We start from the raw sequence: 27,658 nt of genomic DNA on the forward strand, positions 1-27,658 counted from the left end.
TTTGTTGTTGGTGGAGCCTGAAACAAGATTAAACCTAATTAGGAAAGGAAAAGGAGATGAGGAAATTAATGTTTATCTTGATTTGGACTCTAAATTATTTCCCTGTTGGTTAAGATTTTTCCTTGTTAATTTGGGTTTTGGTTTCCTTATTAGTTTATTTTTTGGATTGAGGCTAGCCCTGTAATATCTATAATTATTTTGAAAAGTTTTGTTATTTTAGTGAGAGGTACACAATAGTGTGAGAAAGATCATTGTAGAGAGAGTTTGTGAGATTGAGTGTGAGAGACTGTTGTAACTCATTTCATATTGATCTTAGTGAATCCATTGTGATTCCTTGGACTTAGCTAATGATTTGGGTGAAACACGTAAATCTCGTGTTGCTTTGGTAAGTTTGTTTTTTTGTTCTACTTCTCTATGTGATTGTCTGCTCGGTCTTGGAGATTGGTATTGATCGTATACTATGAAGCACGAACATAGACGCGTGACATGACACGGACACGGGGACACGCAAATTTTCAAAAAATGGGAGACACGACACGCTGGGGACACATTCAATATATATAATTAAATTTATTTATTTTATGTAATAAAATTATAAAAAAAATATTTGAAAGGTAATAAAAAATACAAAATAACAATATTAAAATTATAAAAAAAGCATTTCATTTATTTAACATCATATATATCATTCACAAATAACATAAAAATTGCATTCCATCAATACATAACATGTCATTTCAAACTACCAACCATCATTTGTTACAAAATGCATGAAAACCAAACCACAAAATGTGAAATTATCTAATGTACCAACAACCGTCATCTATTACAAAATCCATAAACATCAGAAAATATAAACCTAAGTAGAGAAAACCAGTACAACATCTTCACCATCGCCTCCATCTTCTCCTTCATCTATAAATAGAAACGTCTTCATTGCCGGTTGATCAAGTGAGAGGTTAGCTATCCCAAGCATTCCAATATCATGAAGTGAGTCAAAGTTATCTCCTGCAATGTCCCACATTTTTGTCTCTCCTTGTATGTGTTGGGAGCTCCTCCTTGATAAAAGACGAAGATTGCTATTAATGAACACCAAGTCCTCCGCTCATTGAGGGACCATTTTGTTCCTTCTCATTGAGTGAATAAAGGAGTAAGTATTCCAATTTCTCTCATAACAAGATGAAGAGGCGGGTTGCACAAGTAGTCTCAAAGCTAGTTTTTCAAGAGTTGGTGCATATGCACCATATGCACACCACCAAGTGTAAGGATTCATGTGCCACCTATTATGAATGGAATCATATTCGGAGAATGCTTCAACATAACCTGAAAATTTTCCATACTCTATTATCATCTTGGTTCGCTCTGTGATATCTTCAAAATACCTCTTAAAACACTTGTTCCTCTCACGTGTCACCTCTTCATCCCTATGCGGAGGAACTCTATTTCGATCCTCATGGAGCCACTCATCACTATAGTACCTACAATAATACAAAATAGGAAAAATAATTATTTCAAGAAAGACTAGATAAGTCCATTAAATAAAATATCTAAGACAAATTTAAATGTGGTACTTACTTTGGATTCAATGAATGTGCCATACAATAGAGAGGAGTATTGTTCTTGTTCCAATGATCCACGAGAATTTGATGCACCACATTGTATAATGTTGATTCCTCATACAGTCTTTTCCCTTCATGCCTATATGTTGTCGTCTTTACTTTCTCTATCATTGTGTTCCACATATCATATACTAGGTGAATGAAGACAAGGCTTGTCCGTATCACAAACCCTAAGCATGTCATATATAGGACTTTGTGAAGGAAAGGATATAATCAATGTAGTCCCAACCACACATTATCCAAAATCTTTTCTTTTACAAATTTTGCCTTCCCAACATCATCCTCTTTATAACAATTCCACTTGTCACTAATCACCATTGCTTGAAGACCACGTTTTATAAGCTTCAACCTCTTGAGCATAACAATTGTGGAGGCAAATCGTGTTTCGGCAACCGAAAACAACTTCAACGGCACAAATTCATTTTATATAGCCAGTCACATTAAGTGATTAGAGATAAAATTCTTAATCATCAAACCATCTCTGACAATATCACTAATCCAACTACACTTATCATATGCAGCACAAATATTTTTCAAAGTTAGATTTAATATGTGGACTACACAAGGAGTCCATAGAATATGAGGGAATTGAGCCTCAGAGTTGTCTGGCTGCCTTACAATTAGGAGCATTATCCGTGATGACTTGAACCACATTACTTGCCCCAACCTCAGTAATCACTTCTTTCATCAAATTTGCAATTTCTCTAGAACAATCAATTGCCTTAATGAACATAGGCCTACTTTCACTCATTGCCATAAAATTAATCAAAGGTCTCCTTTAAGAATCACTCCAACCGTCACTAACAATGCTCACCCCTTTTTCCTTCCGTGTGCCTCTAATTGGTTGCAACAGTCTATCAATATTTGCCCTCTCCTTTTGAAGTAATGTGGTTCTTAACAAATATTAACCGGAAGACAAATATCTAGAAATATTACGATTTGCAGCAAATGAGTAAGACCTAACATAGTAAGGGTTCCCTCTCCCCCCTCCCCCCAAGTAGAACATCCTAGCAATTTCAAAATGCAATTGCTCTCTATCCTTCATGTTAAATGTTTTCTCAATAGTAGTCCCACTCCCAGTTTCAGGCTCACTCCCACTCTCACTTGTTATTCTCTTATTTGATTCATAAGCATACCCACTGATACACTAGGAGGAAATGGTACATTTTGGGGATGAGCATTTTTAATTCTCAGTTCAGCAGTATCATTCTCATTTTGCATTTGCGAAAGTTTTTGACTTGTAACTTTCTTACAAGCACCAATTCCTTTTCCTGGGAGTTTTAACAAGTGTGCCCTTACTCTTGTATATGAACCTTTGAAAGTATTATTACAAAAATTACATTGTAATTGGTAATTTTCGCCTTCCCCACATTTTGCTAGTTTAGTTCTATACTTGCACAATGGTTTGTTCTCATCAAAATCATCATCAGGTATGTCATTATGACTACCACCTATAGTAGCCATTGTTTCAAAATTAAAAATTGGTTCTTATAATAAAATTAATAAACAAATATCATTAAAATTAACAAAACTAATCAGGCAAAAAAAAAAAAAAAGAATATAATTAAATAACAGATGCAGAGAGAGAGCAAAGGAAAGAAAAAATAAAATAAAATTGAAAAAAAAATAGAAGAGAGAGAGAGAGAGAGAGAGGGTGTTATATAAAAGAAAAAAGAAAAGAAAAGTCAAAGAGCAGAAGAGAGAGTGACTGAGAGAGAAGGTCGAAGAAGAAGATCGAAGAAGATTCGAACGAAGATGAAGATTGAAGTTGTACCTTGGATAACAACAAGAGCAACGACGAGCGACGACCAACCTCTGACGAGTGACGACTGACCAGTGACGAGCGACCAGGTGTGCCCGACGAGCCTTTCTCTCAGTCTTTTCTCTTCTCTCTGTTCGATATCTAGGTTAGATTTGGTTGCTTTAATTTTTGTTTTTTACAAATTAACCCCCCACTTGAAGTTTCATAAATTATGATTTTCACCCTGCAGCATCTCAAATGTGTCACAAATGTGTCCATTACGTGTCCGGCTGCAAAAAAAAAAAAAAAAAGACACCTACAGCGTGTCGGACATGTGTCCACCGCGTGTCTATGTCCAACACGTGCCCGACACTAATACGTAGCCCTCGGAGAGGTGTCTGTGCTTTATAGATCGTATATATCATAACAAGTTGTATCAAAGCGTTGGTTCTTGGAGCAAGAATGGTGACAGATGAAGGCAAAGTGAAGATCAAAGAGTTGAGCGGTTCAAACTCCGGATTGTACGAGATGTAGATAGATGATTCTCTCTATCAGCAGGTTCTCTATTTTCCTCTTGCAGGAGTGGCTAAGAAGCCAAAAACAATGAAGACCAGTGAGTGGGAGTTACTAGATCAGAAATCCCTAGGTACAATAAGGCTATCTCTCGTTGCATCAGTCACGTTTAATATTTGTAAGGAGAAGACAACCAAATATTTAATGGTTGCTCTGTCACAGATGTATGAGAAGCCGTCAACCATGAATAAAGTCCGTCTAATCAAGCAGTTGTTCAACTTGAAGATGTCTTAGGGAGGAGTTGCGATTGAGCATATTAATAATTTCATTGCATTGATCAGCCAGTTGGAATTGGTTAGTATCTTGTTTGACAAAGAAGTCTTTGAACTGGAATTTCTGTGAAGATTACATCTTGGGAAATCAAAAAATGGTTAGTTTCATCAAGATTTTGAGAGCACAAAAGTCAGAACGGTTGGAGCTAGTTTGTATAGACATGTGAGGACCATCTCCAGTAAGATCTCTTGGTGAATCTAGTTAATTTGTCACTTTTATTGATGATGCTACATGCAAATTATGGACTTATTTTTTGTAGAATAAATCCGATGTGCCTTTGAAAAGTGGAAAGCCTTGGTTTAGAATGAGACAGGTTGCAAGTTAAAGTGTTACAAGTCTGACAATGGTGGGGAGTACATAGACGACTCTCTCGAAAAATATTGTGTAGATAATGTAATTTGACACGTGATGATAATTTGGGTGAACTGTGACAAAATAACATAGTTGGACGCAAGAATCGAACAATCCTAGAACGTGCTAGGAGCATGAGGATTAATGCCGGGTCGTCAAAATAGTTTTGGGCATATGCCATGAGTACAGAGGTCTTTCAGTTTCCTTGAATTGCAGAATCCTAAAAGAAGCATGGACTGATAAAGAGGTAAATTTGTCGCATTTAAAAATATTTGGTCGTATCTCTTATGTTCACATTAATTCTAACAAAAGAAGCGAGTTAGATCCCAAATATCGTAAGTGCATCTTTATTGGGTGTGGCTTTGGTAATTATGGGTACCGAATTTGGGACTTGGGAAATAATTTGAGGATGGATGTGGTGTATAACGAGTCTGTTATGTACAAGGATACGCTTGATGACAAGATTAAAGAACCTGAAACAGTTGAACTTGAGGAGATTTCTAGTAATGATGTGTTAAAACCTCAAGACATTAGTGGAAGGTTGACATGACCTAATGAGATGCAGACTTCGTGTCCTGTTAGGAGATTAACAAGAGAAAAGAAACCTGATGATCATTATTCTCTTTCCTTGCATTATTTATTGTTTACTGATAATGGTGAATCAAAATGTTATGAGGAAGCTTTACAGGATGAGATGAGGGAAAAGTGGTAGCTCGCAATGGATGATGAGATGGAGTCTCTCGTAATGAATCAGGCTTGAGAACTAGTATAGTTGCCCAAAGGTAAATTTGTATTGTACAATAAATGGGTTTATTGGTTGAAGGAGGACTCGCTTGCACCAGGTGATACATGCTCAGATTGGTGGTGAAAGGTTTCCAACAAAAGACAACTATTGATTATATTGAGATTTTCTCTGCTGTGGTAAGGATTTTTACAATTCGTACCATACTTAGCATTGTTGCAATCGAAGATCTGCATCTAGAGCAGTTGGATGTTAAAATTGAATTCTTTCATGGTGATTTGGAGGATATCTACATGCATTAACCCTAGGACTATGATGTGGTTAGGAAAGAGAACTTAGTATATAAGTTGAAGAAGGGCCTGTATGGACTAAAATAAGTGCCTAGACAGTGGTATAGAAATTTTGATAGCTTCATGGCAAGTGTAGGCTTCCATTGGTGACATGGTGATCATTGTTGCTAATCTAAAAAGTTTGACACTTTGTATTTAGCACATCTCTTGTATGTAGTTGATATGCTTGTTGCAGGTTCAAGCATGGATGAGATTTTGAATCTCAACGAGTTGATGAAGGAATTTGCAATGAAGGGTTTGGGTGTGTGACAAAACAAATCTTAGGAATGCGAATTAGCAGGGACATGTTAAATAGGAAATTGAATTTATCCTAGGTTGAGTACGTTGAAAAGGTACTCGAGATTTAACATGGAGTGTGGAAAGCATGTAGGCACTTCATTACCAAGCCACTTCAGATAGATGAAGGAACAAGTTGAGGGAATACATGGGGAAGTTACCATATGTTTCTGCTATTGGCAGCTTGACATATGCCATGGATTGTACAAGACCAGACATTACCCATGCAGTGGGAGTCGTTAGCAAATTTGTGAACAATCTTAAGAAAGAGCATTGGGATGTTGTTAAATGGGTATTTAGGTGTCTCAGAGGTATGAGTGATATGATTCTCTAGTATGGCGGCACAGGGATCAGCTTGCCTAGGTATATTGATTTTGATCTAGCAGGTGACATTGATAGGAGGAAGAGCACGACAGGGTATGTGCTTACTCTTGGTAGTGCTGCCGTAAGTTGGGTCTTTCAGTTGCAGAAGATTGTAACCATCTTAACTGCAAAAGTATAGTATGTTGCAACTACATAAGCTTGCAAAAAACTGGTATGGTTACAAAGTTTCTTGGGTGAATTGGGGAAGAAGTTTGATGATTGTAAGCTGTACAGTGACAACCAAATTGCAATACATCTTGCAAAGAATTTTGCGTTTCTTTTAAGAATAAAGCGTATTGATATAAAGTATCATTTTATTCAATCGCTCTTGGAGGATGGCAAGTTCAACTTGTAGAAGATTCACACAAGTGAAAATGTTGCAAATATGTTAATCAAGGTGGTTACTGTTGAAAAGCTGAAGCTGTGTGTAGCTTCAGTTGGCATTGGCATGTGAGGTTCATGGTTTGCGTCATTGCGTGTTCTATGGAGTTATGGGGTGAAAACTGTTAGTATCTTGATCAATCTTCAAGTGGGAGATTGTTGTTGGTGGAGCCTGAAACAAGACTAAACCTAATCCGAAAAGGAAAAGGAAATAAAGAAATTAGCATTTTTTTAGATTTGGACTCTAAATTATTTTCTTGTTTGTTAAGGTTTTTCTTTGTTAGTTTAGGTTTGCTTATTAATTTATGTTTTGGTTTGAGGCTAGCCTTGTAAATACACCCATGTAGCTTCATAATTTTTTTGATCAATTTTGTGATCTTAGTGAGAGATGCATAATAGTGTGAGAGATCATTGTAGAGAGAGAGAGAGAGAGAGAGTCGATTTTGGTGAATCCACAGTGACTCAATGACCATAGTCCATGATTTGGCTGGACCACGTAAATCTCGTGTTGCTTTAGCGAGTGTCAAAGATAACTAGGCTAGATCTGTGTGTGAGCTGGCTAAGCTATGAACATTTGAATTTGTATTTAGATTAGTCATATCCCTGATTTATAGGGATTGTATTCTAGGAATCTCATTCCTAATTTGTAGGAATTAGCTAGCTATAATCTGTATATGTAGTCTTTCCTTGTACATTTCTAATATATCAATAATATTCCCATTCTTTATCATGGTATCAGAACCTCTTACGCTCTCTTGGAACTGAAACTTTCTGTAGCCTGCATTACCATACTTATGTTGTTTTTTCAACCTTTCGTTCTTCAGCCGTCATTGCCAACTGTAGAATCTCTTTGCCCATAAATTCTTCTTTTTCATTCCATTTTTTTCCTTCAATATCATATTTGGAGTAACTAAAACTTTGAACCCATCTGAAATTGGGACAACCGAGACTCCTAGCATTGTTTCAACAGGAGACTTGCAGAATATTCAACCAAGTTACTGATTGAATGGAAAAAACTACCTTAAGTGGTCTCAATTTGTTTGAACCTTTCTTAAAGGGAAGGGCGAATTGAGTTATCTTCTCGGAACAGGACCAAAACCTGGAGATCTGAAGTTTGATGCCTGGGATGATGCTGATTCCATGGTAATGTCGTGGCTATGGATCTTGATGATACCTGAAGTGAGTGATATGTGCATGTTCTTGGAAACAACAGACATCTGGGACACATGTAAACAGATTATTCAAAGGTTCATGATGCTGTCTATGATATCAAGATCACAATTTCAGCCACTAAACAAGGTAAACATTCTATTACTGAATACTCTAATATCTTGCAAAACTTATGGCAACAGTTGGATCATTATCAATGTATTGAGATGAAGTGCAGTGAAAACTCTACCATTTTTAAGAGGTTTATGGAGAATGAAAGAATTTACATTTTCCTTACTGGATTAAATGCTGTGTTTGATGCTGTCAGAATTCAAGTTGTTGGAAGAGAAGACTTTCCATCATTGAATGAGACTATTGGAATAATCTGAGGAGAAGAAAGTTGCAGAGGAGCTATGTTGGAGCCTCAATCTGTGGAAGATCTTGCCATGGTTGTTAGGGGTGCTAATGTAAGGAATAGGGGAGCAGATCATCCATCGAGCTCTTACTCTGATGAATTGACAATTGAAAATGGAAACAGGGATTTGGTTGTGTGTATTTTCTGCAAAAAGCCAAGAGATACCAGAGAAAAATGCTAGAAACTTCATGGCTAGCTTGCAAATTTTCAAAATCCTCAAACAACCAACAAAAATTGGACAATAAAGAGTGGACAAGCACAAGGACAAGGACAAAGACAAGCACATGTGACTATGGTACAACCAAGAGGCTAAACAGATTCTGTCCACAATCGAGCAGAGTTCAACATGGATGAGATTGAAAAACTAAAAAATTTACTGGGCACTCTAGAAAAACCTACGAGCTCAGATACTTGTTCCTTAGTTTATCTAGGTAATGCCTCTCAATCCCTTACTCTCAATGTCTCGAATGTGCCCATAACAGATTCATGGGTAGTTGATTCTGGGGCCACGGATCATATGACTAAGTCTTCCCATAAATTTGTCTCTAACAATCCTTGCCCTAGTAATAAAAAGATATCTACTGTAGATGGTACTTTGATTATTGTTGCTGGTCAGGGAGATGTTATCAATTTGAAAATTGTTTTAAAGAATGTTTTACATGTGCCGAAATTGTCTATAAACCTTGTCTCAGTTCATAAACTTACAAAGGATTTGAATTGTACCATGACCTTCTCTTCTACACATTGTGAATTTTAGGGCCAGGGCACGGGGAAGATGATTGAACTTGCTAGAGAGAAACATGGACTCTACTATCTTGAAGAATTCAGCAGGCAAAATAGCACTATGAATAATTTTCCTGTCTCATTTCTTTCTGAGTCATCTTTTTCAAATAAAACAAAATCTGGTTGTATCATCTTCGTTTTGGTCATTTGTCTTTCAGTGTTCTTAAAATTACGTTTCCACGTTTGTTTAACGGGATTGATATGGGTATATTTCATTATGATGTTTGTGAGCTTGCAAAACACAAGCATACTTTTCCAATAAATAATACAAAATTGGCAATTCCTTTTGCTCTTATCCATAGTGATGTTTGGGGACTTTCTACGGTTTCAAATGTTTCTAGGGCTTGTTGGTTTGTGTTGTTTATTAATGGTTGCACTCTTGTGTCATGGGTTTTTTTTGTTAAAATATTAGTCTGATGTTAGCTCTTCCTTCCAAGCATTCTTTCACATGATTAAAAATCAATTTGGGGTAGAACTTAAGAGGGTACGATCCGATAATGTTATGGATTATGTCAATCAAACCTTGTCACCATTCTTTTAAGAAAGAGGAGTAATTCATGAGTCTTCATGTGTTAATACACCGCAGCAAAACAGGGTGGCATAAAGGAAAATTGGTCATCTTCTAACAATTACTCGTGCCTTTCTATTCCAAACTAATGTTCCAAAACATTACTGGGGGGAGGGGGAGGGGGAGGGGGAAGCTGTTTTAACTGCTGCTCATCTTATAAATTGATTACCCTCGCTAGTCCTTGATCAGAAAACTTCTATGCAACTTTTTTCAACATTCTTCCCAGATTTTTGAACCACAAACAACCTACCTCCTAAAGTTTTTGGTTGTGTCCTTTGTTCATATTCATTCTCATCAAAGGTGTAAACTTGATCCTAGAGCTCTTAAGTGTCTCTTTGTTGGGTATTCTTCTACCCAAAAAGGATATGAATGTTACTATCCTCCCACAAAATGGTTTTTTTTTCTCTGGTGATATTACACTTGCTGAACGGGAAATCTAGTTTTCTAAACCTTATCTTCAGGGGGAGACATCATTCATGGAAGATGAGGATAGAGATTTGTTTTGACTTTATCTTTCATTCTCCCCATCCCCATCTGTGTCAAATGAGTCTTCTAATCGAATAGATCCAGCCACCCCAAGTCCTATGGGAAAGTATAAATATATTCAGAGCTATTCGCCCACTGCAAGTCTATTCAAGGAGGAGAGAACACATTATTCAACCTATGCAGGACCTTGAATCAGAACTAAACCCTGGCACTGATGATAGTACTGATGTTGAGGAAAGGTCTGATGGTGAAGATAAAAATGATTATGATCTTCCTATTGCTCTTAGGAAAGGTGTGGGAAAGTGTACCCAACATCCACTATACCCATTATCCCACTTTGTGTCCTATGAGAGGTTATCTAACAGGCATAAAAGCTTCCTTACTCACCTAAACACTATAACCATCCCAAAAACTGTTTCACAAGCATTAGGTCATAAGGAATGGATGGAAGCTATGAAAGTTGAGATGGATGCCCTTAAAAAATATAAAAAAATTGAAACTTGGGAATTGGTCGAGTTACCTAAGGAAAAGCAAACAGTGGGATGTAGATGGATCTTTACTGTAAAGTATAAGGCAGACGGGTCACTTGAAAGGTATAAGGCTAGGTTAGTGGCTAAAGCGTATACCCAAACCTATGGAATAGGATATCTTCAAACCTTTGCCCTGGTTGCCAAATGAGTACGGTGAGGATTTTGTTATCTCTAGCTGCCAACCATGAGTGGAGTATGCAGCAATATGATGTCAAGAATGCCTTCTTACATGGTGATGTTGATGAAGAAATCTACATGGAAGTCCCTCCAGGTTTTGAGTCAGAAGGTAATAAGGTGTGTAAATTGAAGAAGGTCCTTTATGGGTTAAAACAATCCCCTGGATGGTTAAAACCCTGGAGCTTGGTTTCGTAGATTTACCGGAGTTATGAAAGCTTTGGAATATAAGCAAAGTCAAGGTGATCACACACTATTTGTTAAACATTCGGTTACAGGGGGAGTCACTACTTTGTTGGTTTATGTAGATGATTTTATTGTAATAGGAGATGATTTGGAAGGAAGAGAAGCTTTGAAAAGATGCCTAGTTCAAGAGTTTGAAATAAAAGAACTTGCAAATTGAAATACTTCTTGGCATTGAAGTTGCTCACTCTCAATATGGGATTTTTATATCCCAACAAAGGTATGTACTGGATTTGTTAGCTGAGAGAGGGAAGCTTGGGTGTAAACCAATGGAAACTTCTATCGAACAAAATCATTAGCTTTATGAAGTTATTGAAGACGCAGTGGTAAATAGAGAGTCCCATCAAAGATTGGTTGGTAGATTGATTTACCTCTCACACACTGGACTAGACATAGCCTATGTAGTGGGAGTGGTAAGTCAGTTCATGCATAATCCCAAAGAGATCCACCTCTAAGCAGTACATTGGATTTTACAGTATCTCAAGGGAACTTTGGGAAGAGGAATATTGTTCAAGAAAGGAGGAAAGTTAACACTAGAAGCATATACAGATTTAGACTATGCAGGATCTATTGATGACAAAAGATCAACATCGGGCTATTGTACTTTCCTTGGAGGAAACCTTATAACATGGAGAAGTAAGAAGTAGAATGTGGTTGCTAGACTAAGTGCGGAAGCTAAATTCAGAGCAATGGTATTGGGAGTTTTTGAACTTCTGCAGTTGAAAATAATTTTAGAAGATTTGAAAGTCGCGTGAGAAGGACCTATGAAGCTTTATTATGATAACAAGTTAGCAATCAACATTCCACATAATCCTGTTCAACATGATCAAACCAAACACATTGAAGTTGACAGACATTTCACAAAAGAAAAGCTGGATAGTGGACTAATCTGCACACTGTTTGTACCTTCAGGCGGTCAAGTGGCTGATGTTCTAACTTAAGGGTTAAACGGTTTAGTCTTTCAGACAATTGTTGGCAAGCTGGGAATGGATAATATCCACTCACCAACTTGAGGGGGAGTGTCAAAGATAACCAGGCTAGATCTGTGTGTGAGTTGGCCAAGCTGTGAATATTTAAATTTGTATTTAGATTAGTTATATCCCTGATTTATAGGGACTGTATTCTAGGAATCTCATTCTTGATTTGTAGGGATTAGCTAGCTATAATTTGCATATATAGTCGTTCCTTGTACATTTCTAATATATCAATAATATTCCCATTGTTTATCAGTGAGGTGTTTTTTGTTCTTCTACTCCTTCATTCTAGATTCGTTGTGTGTGATTGTTTGCCTAGGTCCTTGAGATTGGTATTGATCGCTCTGTTACATGGACTCGGCTGTTTGGGGCAAAGTACCCATGTTGACATGACATAAGTGTGGGTGTTGGATTTGTGTGGGATTCGCCTCCCGTCTCTGAGATATGCCTAATGAAAAAGGAAGAAGGTTGAGATACTTACTTCGATATGTGTTGGGTTTGCGATATGGATTTGTTGAATCATATAACTTCATCGACAATTGAATGTCGGCTACATCAACGGCAAAGTCTAGAGTTCAAACACATACACACACACACGCACACACAGTGTGTCATAATCTAGGGTTTGAACCAAGAGGGAGAGCTTGAGATATAGGGTTATTGAGTGTCAATTGAGAGTGTCATAATCTAGGGTTTGAACCAAGAGGGACAGCATGAGATTTAGGGTTATTGAGTGTCAATTGTGCTCAGAGAGAGAGAGTTTGACCGGCTGGTTTTAGTCATTATGAGACTGCAATACAACTAGAGGGATTAAATGCTATACAATTGGAGAGCTTTTGTGCTGGGTTTCGCTCATAGGCTGGACGTAAATAATTTAAATAAAAGTTTGAGCCTACTTGTAAACTTGGTTCAACATTAAAAACTTGGGCCTTCAAGTATTTATCAAAAAAAAAAACTTGGGCCTTTTAGTATTTTGTAGCTAGCCAACATCTCTATTAATAACAGGGGCTGTTATATGACATATCCATATGTTTGATCAGTAAATTATATTTATAAAAAAATTGTTGGGTCAATTTTTCTTAAACTTATGTTCATATAAGAAATATATTTTAAAAATATTTATTTAACTTATCCTCGTATTTGTATCCAAATTTGGATCCATATCCATGTATCCTCAACTTTTAATTTTGAGGTATCCGATCCCTAGATATGCATCCGCACCTGATCCTAGTGCCATTACAATGTTTTAAGTTGCTTAGTTGACTGTTAGAGTGTGCAGGAGGCAGTTTTGATGATATTTTGATATTATAATTGTAGCTTTAGCTCTTTGTATCCCAATTTGGGATGTTCTTTCTCTAAAACATTTTGATCTTGAGATTTGGTTTCATTAAGTGATGAACTAATCATGTAGCATTTAAATGTAACTTATATATAATTTCTCGTGCTATATAAAATATTCACATCAATGATTTTTTATGGTTATGTTGAAAATGAACTACATGGTTAAATCAGAATATATTCACTAGGCTTAGACAAAAGAGCACTAGGATGGCAAGTAGTTGCTTCTATGCCTAACAGTCTCTAGCATAAACAATGCAATGCAATTCTAAGCTGTATAATCATCAAGGACCCCTTCAAATTGTATTATGATCTAAGGTTAAAACTAAAAAATTATATTTTCTTAAACAAAAAATAAAAAAGTGCAAAAGTGTGCTTTAAGCTTATTAGAAAAGTGCAAAAAAAAGAAAAAAAAAAGAAAAAAAGGTGCTTCGCGCATGCTTTTGTAAATGCGCTTCACTTTAACCACTATGCTTTAAGTTCACTTAAACTTGTTTTTACTAACACTGTTCCCTAGAAATTACTCTTAAGCTAAGGTTGCATAAAACATCGTACAATGCTACAATAGCTTCACACAAATTTTCTAAAACTCAAGTCCACATAATAGATAATTGCTTAGATGTTTACTATGTTACCTAGACTTGGGTACTAGCGTTGGACTCGGGTACACATCTGAAAGTCAGATTTGCATAATGTTCTAGTTGTAGGATTCGGGGACTTGGCTAAAACGTGTCCAGAAAGTAAATACGGATACAAGGACACGACATAAAACATTGGACAACAATGCTTTTCATCACAAACATAACCAATGTTGCAATAATAAAGAACTGATCTAATATAGAAAATAAAATTATCTTCAATTTCTTTTTTTCTTAAGTCATTGGATGAAATGGAATTGATTAAAGGTGAGTGAGAATCTTGGTTAGTCAGTTGGCTGTAAGTAAATTGGGCGATTAATTCAAAGGTATCTTAATTAAATTTTGTTTTTATTTATTTCTCAAAAAAATAAAAATAAAATAATAATAATGTTAGTTTCTATTTAGTAAAGGAATCTTTTGATAGCTCTGTATATGGCACAATTTATGAGGGAAACTATAAAGTTTGAATTCTACATTAATATTTAAATTAGTGACCTTCCATATTTTATATCTAACTTTATTTAATTATAATAATTGAGTTTTGCTTTGGAAGGTCAAATTTAATTACAATAAATGACACATCATAACAGGCTGAAAGTGGGCAACATTATGTACATGTCACACTAGATTAAAACCTTGGTTTATGGCTTTAAAAAGTTTGGCACGTGCAAAGTGGATTTTCTTGGGATATTGAAACACATAGAGACAGAGAGAGTCGATGATGGCATACTAGGAAGCACAGATAGGGGATATGACGATACGCCAAAATCTGAAAAAATAGGATATAGGTACGGTGGAGACACGTTCGAATTTTTTTTTTTTTTTTATAATTTTATTAATGTAATATGCATGAAAATAAAATGTAAAACAAAGACATTCATAAAACATCTAATATTAAACTTCTTAATTAAATTTAAAAATTGATGTTCCTAAAATTAAATTTAAAAATTGATAATCCTAAGGTTTCACTTGAAAAAAAATCCGAAACTAACAATATATATATATATATATAACAGAGAGTATTAATGTCAAAGGAGAAAAAATTAAAAAGAAAAAAAAAAGAATATAAGAGAATAAAGGGGAACAAAAAAGAAAGAGGAAAGAATCAAAATAAAAGATAAAGGGAAAAAGGAAAAAAAAAAGAAATTAGAAATGTGACCGAGAGAGAGAGAGAGAGACTTGTTCGGTGAAGAGAGAAGAGTGAGATAGACTGTGTTCGCTGTGGTCGATCGAGATGAAGACAAGATCGGATGACTGAAGTTCTTCCTTCCTTGCCAGATTTGCTTCCTTGCCAAATTTGCTTCTTTTCTTCGATGACCGAGAGAGAAGGTTAGGTTAGGGTTTTTTGTTTTTTTAACCTCTTTTCTGGTTTATGATTTGTATATGGATTGAGGGATTTGATCGATTTGTGTTTTTTTTTAATTAAAACTTTGATTAGTTAGAACATTTGACCTGTAATCCAACCCATGGGTGACCCCAAAAGCCATAAAATTAATACACACTTACTACTAAAAGCGATAAAATTTGTAGCAGTGTTCTAACCTATAAAGCACAAAACTACGACTCAAATTAGCCCTAAACATGGTAATAAACATCCAATCTGCAATCTATGTAAACCACAAGAATTAATGCATGTAAGATTCTGAAGTAATAAATGAGTAAATGTTTGTAGGGGCCACTGCTTGATGCCATGGTAAATGTTTTCAGGTCTATGTACACAATGCATCCCTGCAGTACATTAGTGGGACTAATTATGGCCAATGGCCTTCAATTCAGTATTGTTAGCTGTCAGTATGACCTCACCCCATGTAGTTGGTCCAGCAAATATATAGCCCTGGTCCTAGTTGTAGAGTATAATAGAGAATAGATTGCACCTTCGATGCCTGACAAATGAAGTAGTGCTGCATGATTTTTTTTTTCTTTGTATATTTTGTCTGGCTTATGGTATGAAAGCATTCTATTGGTTTGTGTCATGGATAAAACAGTGTAGTTAAGTCTTTTATTTGGCATTTACCTCACCTAGCTGCCCCCTTAACTGCCTGGCTTAGTAAGTTGAAAATAAGAAGATGGTGACTGAGTACTGCATTGGGCATGCCCAGGCTACGAGGAGAATTGTGTTTGGGTTGCTGCCTGATTTTGGCTGTGCAGGTCGGAAATTTACATTGTTGCAAACCCAATACTATTCCATCCTTACGAAGTATATTGTATGGGTAGATGGTTGATTAAATAATTCAAAACCATCTAATATATAAAAACTGCCTGTTATGTTTTTGACAAACTTTGGTTGCCTTACTACATCACTTGCAGTTAGTGTTGCATTGTTAATCTTCATATTCTATAATTGCTGTATAGATCACACACTATTCAGATGATAAATGAAATGAAACAAAATAAATTTTCTAAAATGGTTTGAAACTATTATCTTTTGTGATTTTTAAGTGCTGATAAGTGATTCCCTAGCTATTTTATGATTCAGGTTGCATAATCTAAGATGTGTTTTTACTCAACTTCAATTTTTTGAGGCACCACTTGATACCTTCCATCTGGTGGTTCTTTTTGTATATCCATGTTAAAAAATAAAACCAGCCTTGGACAAATATTTCTAAAGCTTAAAATAATATGGTCTGGTTCACATAATGAAGTTTATTATATTGTTAATTGCTTCAGATTTATTCATAAATCATATCAAGTTTCTGGTTTTCAGCACAAAAGCCATTTGAGTTCCTTATTATGTGCATATATATGCATGTCTTTATGGGTCAGAAACAGGGAAATCCTTAGTGCATCACAAATTAACTGACCCATCACATGGAGCATCTGTCACATTTTGAATTTGGTGGTAACCTGTGTTAGGCATATCATTGTAGTTCCCTACTAAAAACTTGTTTTCCAAGGGATAGGAATTTATTGTACACTTTATTTTGGTTCTTGAAAATAATTTGTAGGATACATGCTTGCAACACTTTAAACCTGTTGTGTCTTGATCTTGAAATGGATGGAAAATGACACTAGAAACATCCTAAGGAGCTCGTGGGAAACAGAAATGTGTACCTATGAAGTGTGTATCACAAATCATTTAAATTCATTGCTCTCTCCATTTGAGAGCTGTTTCACTTGCTATTTTTCAGCTATTGGCCTTTTGAGTATCCCTGCTTCATTTCTAAAATATATTTTGCTTTTGGCATGTACTCTCTTATTTGAATTCTAATATCATGTGATCACTTAATGCTATTTTTTGATTTGCTTCTGTTGAAATTTTTGTTATTCTTTAGTGCTACAATTTAAATGTAGTTTTATCTTTTAATGATAACTTTCTTTTTGCAGTTCAAAGGATCCACTCCATCTTCTTGCTGGAATAAAATCTACAAGAGGATAAGGAAGACACAGTGCAGTTCCGATGGTTTTATAGCTGAAGGTGGACTCGGGAGGATCTTTAATTCTGGTTGTGATATGTTTGGTTTTTCCAATCCTGAGATTTCAAAGCTTATACAGGTAATGATTTTTAAATGTGTCCGCAAAATGTTTTAAAAACATTGTGTATAGTTTACCTTTTGTCCTTCTCTCTCTCTCTCTCTCAATGGTGTCCTGCCTTATGTTACATCTTTACTTTACTCAATGATGTTTGCTATATTTAAAATTTGTTGTTAGTAAATGTGTTCGCTTTCGTTTTACTACTAAACTCGAATTTTTGTGCTTTTTTGTGATTATGTTGCATAATGTTTCTTTTTATTTTAATCTTGAATTGAAGAGACCACTAAACCTTGAAACCTAAAATGAAAGGGATCTTAAAAAGCTTCTTTGTACAGTTAACTATGATAGGCTGAAGGGGAAGAGGGGTTTTAGGGGGGCACTGGATTGAGAAGGACAAAGGTGAGTGTTTGGACGAGAATAGTAGAGCGCCAAAGTCCTCTAAAGGGTTGGAGAGGCCTTCTTATGGATGAGGGATTGTACCTAAAAGCAAGTCGGTTCCTTTTTTGTGTTCATGGACGAGTTTAAGAGACAGTTCAAGGAAAAGCACTCGGAAGTTAAATTTCTTATTGTTATTGGTAAGGCTGGAAGGGATAATTGAGAATCATTATCAGAAGTTGAAAAATACCTTTTATGAAGATGGCAAAGTTTAGAAGCATTTTACTGTTAGGGTGTGGATGCTTTGGATTCTAGTAGGGTTGTTGGGTCTATCTTATGAGCTGTTTCTTTTTCTCTGTTTTCTCTTCTTAGCTGATTGTCTAAGGTTTTCTCTAATACAATTTTTATTTGTTGTTGATAAAATGTCTCTTCTATTTAAAACTGAACCATATGTTGATGGTTGAATGTGCAAATATTTTTCACACTTCCGAAAATGTGTTGATGCCATATAAAAGTTTTCCACTTTTTTGTTTGTATAGGTTTGACATCCATTGTCATGCATCCATATGTGGCTTTGGAATGAGGTGTTTTTCCATTTGGGAGAGTTTTTTTCCCACGTTTTGGAGGTCTGATATGGACAGAGGACACCAACACGACATGACATGGACATGCAGACACGCCATTTCTCTAAAAATTAGGACATGGACATGTCGAGGACACGTTGAATATAATATATATATACATATATTATACATCTACATAAAAGACTGACACTATTTAAATTAAATTAGGGTTAAAAAACACAAAAATATGAATAATATTGTAAAGATATTAAACCAGCAAAAGTACTAAATCAAAATTCAAGAACAAAGCAACCATGAAAATATTCATTTAATCATCGTTATTTTATAATTTCACCATTTGACACATTCATATAATTAAAAGATTGCCCATCCAGAAATTTGCCAACAAATACATAAAATTTCTATACATAAACCAAAAATGATTGTCCCAGACATGCCAAACACTGATACGTAAGGGCAGATCAAGTGTCCATATTTCATATTTAGCATATAAGCATCCAATCAACAATCATTGGAGATTGTTGGAATACACAAAGGTCATCGAATATCATGGATATGGGAGATAAAATTTTTAGTTTCCTCTCTTTCTCCTTTTTGGTTCATTATATCTCTCTTTCTTTTTTTATTTTTTATTTTTTTATTATTTATGTTTCAAAGAGCTAATGGTTTTCAGGTCGTAGCTTATTTGTCTCATTGTCATCTCTCTTTCCCCCAAAAAACACCCCTCTCTGATTTATGTGTCTGAAAATGCCTTCCCCTCTTATTCTCACGACAAGCAACACAATCACGGCAACAACATAGCAACATAATCTGACTCGTACGACGAAAGTAATAGAGATGATAGAGCAACACAATCCAATCTCCCTCTGCAGAGCAACACAGCACAATGGCTAACCACTCTCTCTCTCTCAAATTTGTCCAATCTCTGTCGTCCAACCTAATCTGTCCAACCAAATTTGTGATCTCGACTGGTGAGTCCTCACTCTTAAGTTAATTCTTATCGATTGTCTTTTTTGTGGATGATCTATTAATTATTTAAATCTAAGCGATTAATAAACATTCAACATCCATCAAAAGCACTAAAGAAGAGGGGAAAAAAACTAGTTGGCCCTTCTTGACGTGTCCCTTGAAAACAAATTAGCCGTGTCTCTGTCTTGTTCCCCTGAAAATAAAACCGTGTTCCCATTGTGTCTGACACCACTAAGGCACTTATTTTGGAGTGTTGGTGCTTATTAGCAAAATATTCAATTTAGTTTGCGGGGCAAAAGGAAACCTAACTCAAACCGACCTATGAACAGCCTTACAAGTGAACTAGCCTTAACATTTATTATTTTCACTAAGTGTCACATTTTGTTGATAAGGATAATGCCCACAAATTATTCGAAAATTAGGTCACAGATCACCTGTAGGTTGTAATGTAAACTTGTAAAATTCCCCAAAAATAAAGAACTGTTGTCAAATTAAGGAACTAGTAATTTTTGGGTTTGTCTGATCTCCCTTGTCCAACCAAATTTGTCCCTAGGTCGCATACAGAATATTGCTCATAACTTGTAAGTGTATAGACTTTGGTTGAAAACCTAAATTAAAGGCTAATTAAATGACTGAAGAAAACCCATCGGCATCTTGATCTCAAGCCAATCGACGTCGACTAACTACCTTACCTCTCGATCAACTTATTGTTCTTTGTCTTCTTATTCAACATCGATCAAATACCTTCAATCAGCTCAAAGAAAACCCAAATTGGCATCTTGATCTTAAGTAACAGGGCCATGTGACATTGGCCAGGTACCTTACCTCTTGACCAAGTACTTCCTCTCCCTTTGTGAAATAGAACGCCTTAGGGAAAGAGAAGAGAGAGGAAGAAGGCGGCCACAACCTAACACAAAATGGCCACAACCTCAATCACTCAATAATATTTTCAAAGTTGAAGAGTACAATGCAAACCTAACACTTCCTATTAGAATATGGAACAAATAATAATAAAATCCTAACCAAACTAAATATCTTAATTAAAAAAAAAATACTAGAACAAAAAATAATAAGACATGCTAAAGACAATTATAAAATATCCATGGTGCACACGTTCCGCATCATTCTTTCCAACTATGAAAAAGACCTCGTCCTCGAGTTCTCCCCTTAAGTATTGAACTTGTTCATGCCAGAGAATCAAATATTTTCGAATATGCGGCATGCTTTGTTGTCTTTCCACACCAACTAGTCTCAATTTTCAAGGTGTTGGTGAGGTCCACTAAATTTGGATTGAACATGTGAAGAAGCTCTTCAACACCAATAAAATCATTATTCTCGATTGTGATGAAATAATTGGTTGCAAGTTCTTTTGGCGGAACCACTTCGTGCGTGAGATTGTCTTGCATTGCATTTATGGTTTTTGATATTTAACTGCTTCTGAACTTTTCTCCAAAATAATTTCTCTTTCTTCGGGCATTGGAATAGGGTGATCAAGAACCTTCGTATGATCTTTACAAGCACTTTGAGAAATTCTTGAATTTTTCTCCTTAAAAATGGACCACCAATTTATCCAAGGTTGATTACATTTGACGCAACATCTAGGTTATTTGGTCATGCTGATCCATCATGAGCTTGGAACTTTGAGTTATCTCTTGTTGGTCTTGAGAAATTATATCAAACTTTGAATATGACTCAGAGTTGGTCATCATGACGGTAATAAGGATGAGGGAGTAAATAGGAAAGATGTTTTTTTTTGGGTTACAGACCTGGTTGAAAATGGTTGGATAGTTTTTACAGCTGGAGTAGAACTCCCCAAGTGAGTGTATTATGGGGGACCGTCAAGCACATCCGGCAAGGATCAAGGGGATCTCGTTGTTGCAAAGCTTAGGTCGGAGCAAGGTGCCATCGGACATTCAACATGTAGTCTCACAATGGGGCACTCATGCCTGGAAGTTGTCATTGCATATTCCTGCAGGTCGAAAGGTGGTGGGGGAAGGAGGGGGACATTGGGCGAGATCTATCAGCAGCGAATCCCCCATACAAATAGAGGTGCCTATCAAAGGCAGCTGGGCAGGTTTGGGGTTAGGTTGTTCTAGGTTTGGGCTTAGTGTAGCAGAATATGGGTCTGGTCTTTTGTGTAGACTAAAGTTTGGTGAGTTGGGTCAAGTTTTGGGTTTGAAAGTATTGGATTAGGGTTTGGGTAATTAGTGGACTGGTCTGGACTGGGTTTGGGTTACTTATTGATCGTTTGGTTGGGCTGCTGGGGTTGGATGTGGGTTGGTTGAAGGTAGCAGAAATCAGCCTGTTTTAAAGTAACTGGGCCTTTCTGTTTTTATTTTTTAGTTTTTTTTTCTTGGGTTAAATCTGTCTGGTAGGCTTGTGTCACAAATGTTGAGACTGCTGGTTTATGGGCTTAAATATATTAGGTTAGCGGGGCTTGGTTAAGGCTATAACTAAAAATGGGTGGACCTCAGTTAAAATGGCTGTGTTTGAGTGTTAAATATTGGGTCAGGTTAACCATTGGGTTCGGCTATAGGGTAGGCTTTGGATGATAGTGAAAAACCTTGTACAGAGATATAGCGTCTTGCATGGCAATCAACAGTCGAAGCCGTAGACTTCTTTGAGTCACAACAGTTACTAGCTTAGGGGATGGACGTTAACGATGTATGCCAATGAAGTTGTAACGAGATTCTGGAAATCTTGCAGGAATAATTTCGTGCTATGAGAAGCTGTGAACGCAGTATGGTGGCTAAGTGCTAAGTACTGGTCGCACAAGGTCTTGCTGTTGGTTATTTTATTTTTATTTTTTTCCAATTCAAATCCTCTAGGTTGTACAAAGGAGACAACCACGTCGATTTGAATGAGATGATAGTGATGATGGTTCGAAGACGTAGTTGTATGAAGAAGGAAACTACGTTGATTGAACAGAAATAGAAGATCAACCTGGCTTTGATACCAAAATGATTTGGAGCATCTTAGGGAAAGAGGAGAGAGAGGAAGAAGCCATATCCCTAACACAAAATGGCCACAACCTCAATCACTCAATAATATTCTCAAAGTTGAAGAATAAAATGCAAACCTAATACTTATATAGGCTAAAAACCCAAATAAAAAAGGAAACCGAATCCTATTAGAATTTGGAAACAAATAATAATAAAATCTTTGCGGAACTAAATTTAATAATTAAATAAATACTAAAACAAATTAAATAATAAATTCTGAAGACAAAATTATAAAATTTCCATGGTGCACATGTTCTGCATCACTTTGTCTCTCAAGGTGGCAAGGCCAATTGATGCCAATCAGGTACCTCCTCTTTTCTCTTGTTTCTTCTTCTTTCGGTTGACCTTGCAACCGTGTTGTCCCTCTTTGTAGTATGGTAGTTTTATTTTTATTTTTATGGGTGGATGAAGTATGTAGCACTGTATGGTTTTGCTTTTTAAGTGATATCTTGTAATCAATTTCATATATGGTATAAAAGAAGAAAATCAGCAACTTCTGTGAGTTTTAGTGTTATACAGATGAGGTGGCTGTTATCATAATTGAGAGGCATAAAGTAGAATGGAGCTTTTGAATTTTTTTCTTTGGGATTTTTTTGTTTTGTTTTAGTTTATAATTAAATGAAGAAAATTATGTTGCTAGAGCTGTTTGAGTTGAAGAAAGTAGCCAAAGAATTAGGGGTTCGAGATCATGGGATACGTTGAAGAGGCAAATTCAGATGAACCAAAAGATTTGGAGGGACATATAAAACAATTGTTGATGAAAAAGTTGATTTGCTTGGTGTTGATGATGATGTTTATGACCTTAGGATTAGTGTAAGGGTAGGACTACATGTTTATTTGATTTGCCTTTTTATGTTTCTAAATGTTAAAATGTTAGCGTTTGTTGGATGTCTTCTGTTTTTGTTGGCTATTGGTATTTGGAATGTTGGATGCATTATGTTTTTTTGGGATTGCTGATTTTTTTCTAGATGACGATACAATAACTATCTGTTTTAATTCAATTACTAGTTTGTTCATAAAAAGGAAAGAGTATTCTACTAGGGTTGCAGCTGATGAACAAGTCTGCTTCAGCTGATTAGCAATCCAACTTGACATAGATATGTGGTCACACGTAACATGAAGATGCATATAGATGACACAATAACTCTTTGTTCGTATATATGTGCATCTCTATGTGTTTGTTTGATGTATGGGCGAAGAGTTGTAGCATGAGAACTGATATTACTGTTCTTTACTGTTTTGGTTACCTTGGTTTTGTTCATTTATCTGGAACATTAATGAGAACTATTCTTATAAATGACAATTCTTACATGTATTCCTGCTTTCTGATATGTTGTGCCAAACCTGCGAGCCTAAAATTAGTGTCCACTATATTGACAGGAGTCATCAAATTCCAAACTCCCCTCGAAATCTTCTATGTCTAAGTTGAGTTCTCGAAGGTTGCAAGACGTGCCTAATGACTACAGGCCTGTTCATATTAAATGGAAAGACCTTGATAAGTGCAATGTTTGCCACATGGATGAGGTGAAAAAGCCTGCTTTTCTTTTCAATGAATCATCATTTTTTCCCCTCACAAATGCATTCACCCTCACATGGAAAAGTGTTTCCCTTTTCTAGTCCTGTTTAGCTTTCCTGTACTGGCATTTACCCCCTCTCATAGGGAGTCTTCTTAGTCTACAATGCTTTTGTCATTTTAAATGCCTGAATCTGCTAATGAAGGTTTGTTGTTTTCAGGAGTATGATAATAATCTGTTTCTGCAGTGTGATAAATGCAGAATGATGGTAAGGTCTTTATTTGCATAGCTCTATGGTATTTTTCTAATTGCATATCCATCTTTTGGTGGTAACCTACCATTGAGACAGTTGATTTAAAGGAAATTAGAGCCTGTTGATGAGATACTTTGGTTGTGTTACCTATATGGTTCAGTATCTATGGGGTCTTATAGTCTAAGAAGCACGGACATGGACATTGACATTGACATTGACATTGACACGTGACACAACAATTTTGAAAAAAATAAGAATACAGATACGGAGGGGAAACAACAAAAAGTACATATATTTTTTCTATATTTTTATTTGCTATGTGTATGAATATAAATTTAGGGCATAGATATATAAGAGACATCAATGTGTATGTGGATGTGTTTATGTTTTTTCCACTTTCTCCACTCATTGTTTCTATATATTTTACTGTGATCTGAAATTAGCTTTCTAAGATTATAAAAAAAGACCCGCAAAGGTATCTTGAGGCATGTCCAAATACAGGACAGTGTGTCCTCCAAGTGTGTCTAACATGTCTTGCAAAGAATAGTAATTAAAAAAATTGACAGATCATCTGCTGTGTTTGACACGTGGACATGTGTGTCCATGGGGTGTTAGTGTTCGATATGTGTCAAACACGACACCACACCCATTTTGAAGTGTCGAAGCTTCATAGCTTTTAGTTTTAGTAGTTTGATTACTTATACCAAAAAAAAAAAAAAATAGTTTTCGTATTTTGATTAAGATGTTCCCAACTTTACTCAACAAACCTTTGTGCGCCGATTACTTGGGTTTGACTACATGGATCCATTTATTCTAGTTCTATTAAAAGCCATTTCTTCAGTTAAGTCTAAGAAAATCATGTATTTTGCTACCACCTCAGCCCATATCCTCATTGTTTTTCATCTTTGTTTTCTAGCACCCTCAATGTGAATCAAATCACTCAATTATTTGGCCTACTAGTGTTGGCATATGTCAAATGTTGATTTATAAAAAAATACAACAATGTTATAATAATAAGGATTAGTGTATTAGACACATTTATCACGACTAATTGAAAATAGATATTGTTGTTAGGTCTATTATTTCACTAGCATTTTATTTCTGTGGCATACATATTTTATTGGAAAGATAGAAAATTGAATATAGCACAAGTTCTATCCATAATTCTTTTATTAAATATTAATTTCCAGATGGTTCAAATTTAAATGTCAAATACTTTTTAGAATATTTGTAGGTATTGTCACACTTCACTTTTGGACATGACCGACTGCGGATGACGGAGACTTGGCAAATGGAATAGGAAAACCAATATATAATAAACTAGCAAGTAATAATAGTAAAGTATGCCAAAGTATGCCCTGTAGAGAATATAATGTACATGGAACTATGGTCGAATATTCAATATTCAAGAGTGGGTTAGAAACAACCCACAATCATTAATAGTCAACAGTGGGACACAAACAGCTCAGAATCGAATAACATAATCCAGCAAGAGATGCAATAGTTTGAAACATGAACAATGCATCATTGTCTCAATTAGTGAAAATAAGTCTACTAAATGCATAGAATGAATCATAAAAGGTCACATACCCTGGGTCCTAACAGATGACACGGAGCTCCTATCTAATGCTCCCACTGCTCACTTGGAATGATGTAAAGAGGGGTAAGCACAAGAACTAAGTAATGGAAAACATGCATAGTACAATACATTAGTAAAACAGGGTTTAAATTAAAATATCTATTATTCAGAAAATAGTAGGCATCCCGTTCTAGTTGCCAAACTAGTGATAATAAATATCTACTGAATAAAATGGGTATTGTATTTCAACAACAAAAATCTCAATATGTGTATCAATCTTAAATCAGAAGTGAGCAGAAAACATGTCTAAATAATAAAGTAAGGGCTCAGCGTAACATCATCATGATTGTACACAATTATATATATGGTACCATAGCAATAAAATTACAATGCTAGGCAAGTCTTGGGGCATTCTCGGCCTTGTTGGATCCAACATTGAACTTAGGGTCATTATTGGATGGGCTTGCGCTTATCACCATCATCTACATACATATATGGGATATGGGTGAGCCAAATCCCAATGAATAGCACTAAATCTAAGCTATAAAAAGTATGGATATCTTCATTCTCATGAAAAATAACACGGCAGAACAAAGAGCTTTATCAACTTGAAACATATAGTATTATTTACATTTGTTAGAATTTACCATCACCTACCACACACTTACCATCACCTACCACACACTCACCTACTACACTCACCTACTCCTCACCTACCACACTTACCATCACCTACCACACACTCACCTACTACACTCACCTACTCCTCACCTACCACCACCTAACCTACATCTATATAATCAATCAATTGTAACAGAATCATGAATCTATCAATAAATCAATAATACATGCATTTTAACATGGTATCAGAGCGATAGGTTAAAGATTTTGGTGTTCTTCGCCTTCCGGCGGGCGGCAACCTTGCCTTGACCGCCCGCCGGGTCTCAACCAATTCAAACTTCTCTCTCTCTCTCTCTCTACATTACCATGGCCGAAGAGGTACAGTACGCGGATTCAGCCACCAACAAGCGCAAGTACGACGACCAGACTCCTCCGCCGTTGTCGCGGCGGACCACTGGCTTTTCTGCTCCGATCTCCTCCCACTCGCCGGATTCCGCCAACGCTCTTCCTTCCTACAACACAGTCCCTCCGCCCGTCGACGATATCCAGCTCGCCAAGCAGCGCGCGCAGGAGATTGCTGCCCGCCTCTTCAACAACGCCGAAACAACGAGCATCGAGCTTGCACTGCTTCAATTTAGCAGATCTGTTTGCCCTCTTTTTCTTGGCGAAATCCTTGGCCGCCATGGGAATCGAAGCGTTGGTCATCGAACCTTACTTCAAGAAGTTGGAATAATCTGTGGAATAATGGAGAAGACTAGTTGGGCAGAATGATAGTCTCATCAGGGAAGAGTGATGAGACGAAAGAGAAAAGAGAAGGTGTGTGTGTGTGTGTTGTTGTTGAGCTGAGCTAAGCAGACATGAGCTGTCCATCTTTTTCTATCCACCACATGAACAACCGAATCAAATAATTTCCCACCACACCAGCACTCACTTCTCTCTTTTATTTATTTATTTTAAACCCTTTTCCACGGGCAGTGCGCCAGCCCTTTTCAAATAATTTTCCATTACATTTTTTTTATTAAAAAAAAAAAAAAAAAAAAAAAAAAAAACAATTTTGCACAACCCACTGGGCGACATATTCAGTGATGATGCAGAGGAGCAGCACGCTTACTCTTAGTGCTCCACACCCATTCTTCTTTTCTTTATTTAATCACACCCACATGTTCTCTCTTTCTGCACATGCACATTATCCCCAACCATCCATTCACTTTTGTCCAAATTCAGATTTTCCAGAGGTGCTCCAATTTTTTAGATTTTTCCAAATTCAGATTTTATCAATATATGATACCCATTTTTTTATTATTATTATTATTATTATTATTA

General features: G+C 36.1%; 1 protein-coding gene across 5 annotated transcripts in view; it reads left to right on the forward strand.

Annotated features, from left to right (window-relative positions):
* The window catches only part of LOC114308711 (histone-lysine N-methyltransferase ATX2), an 86,453-nt gene that overhangs the window by 16,530 nt on the left and 42,265 nt on the right, over positions 1–27,658 (forward strand). For all 5 annotated transcript variants that reach the window (XR_014335451.1, XR_014335452.1, XM_082878080.1 and 2 more), the window contains 3 exons: positions 17,292–17,459; positions 23,749–23,892; positions 24,103–24,150. Coding sequence is in view for 3 of the 5 variants with exons in the window: in XM_082878080.1 (XP_082734206.1) it covers positions 17,292–17,459; positions 23,749–23,892; positions 24,103–24,150 (360 nt within the window). In the remaining 2 variants the exon portion in view is untranslated. The remainder of the gene's footprint in view (positions 1–17,291; positions 17,460–23,748; positions 23,893–24,102; positions 24,151–27,658) is intronic.

The sequence above is a fragment of the Camellia sinensis genome, chromosome 7, assembly GCF_055761805.1.
Source record: "Camellia sinensis isolate YWXY chromosome 7, ASM5576180v1, whole genome shotgun sequence".
In the NCBI taxonomy this organism is placed as follows: domain Eukaryota; kingdom Viridiplantae; phylum Streptophyta; class Magnoliopsida; order Ericales; family Theaceae; genus Camellia; species Camellia sinensis.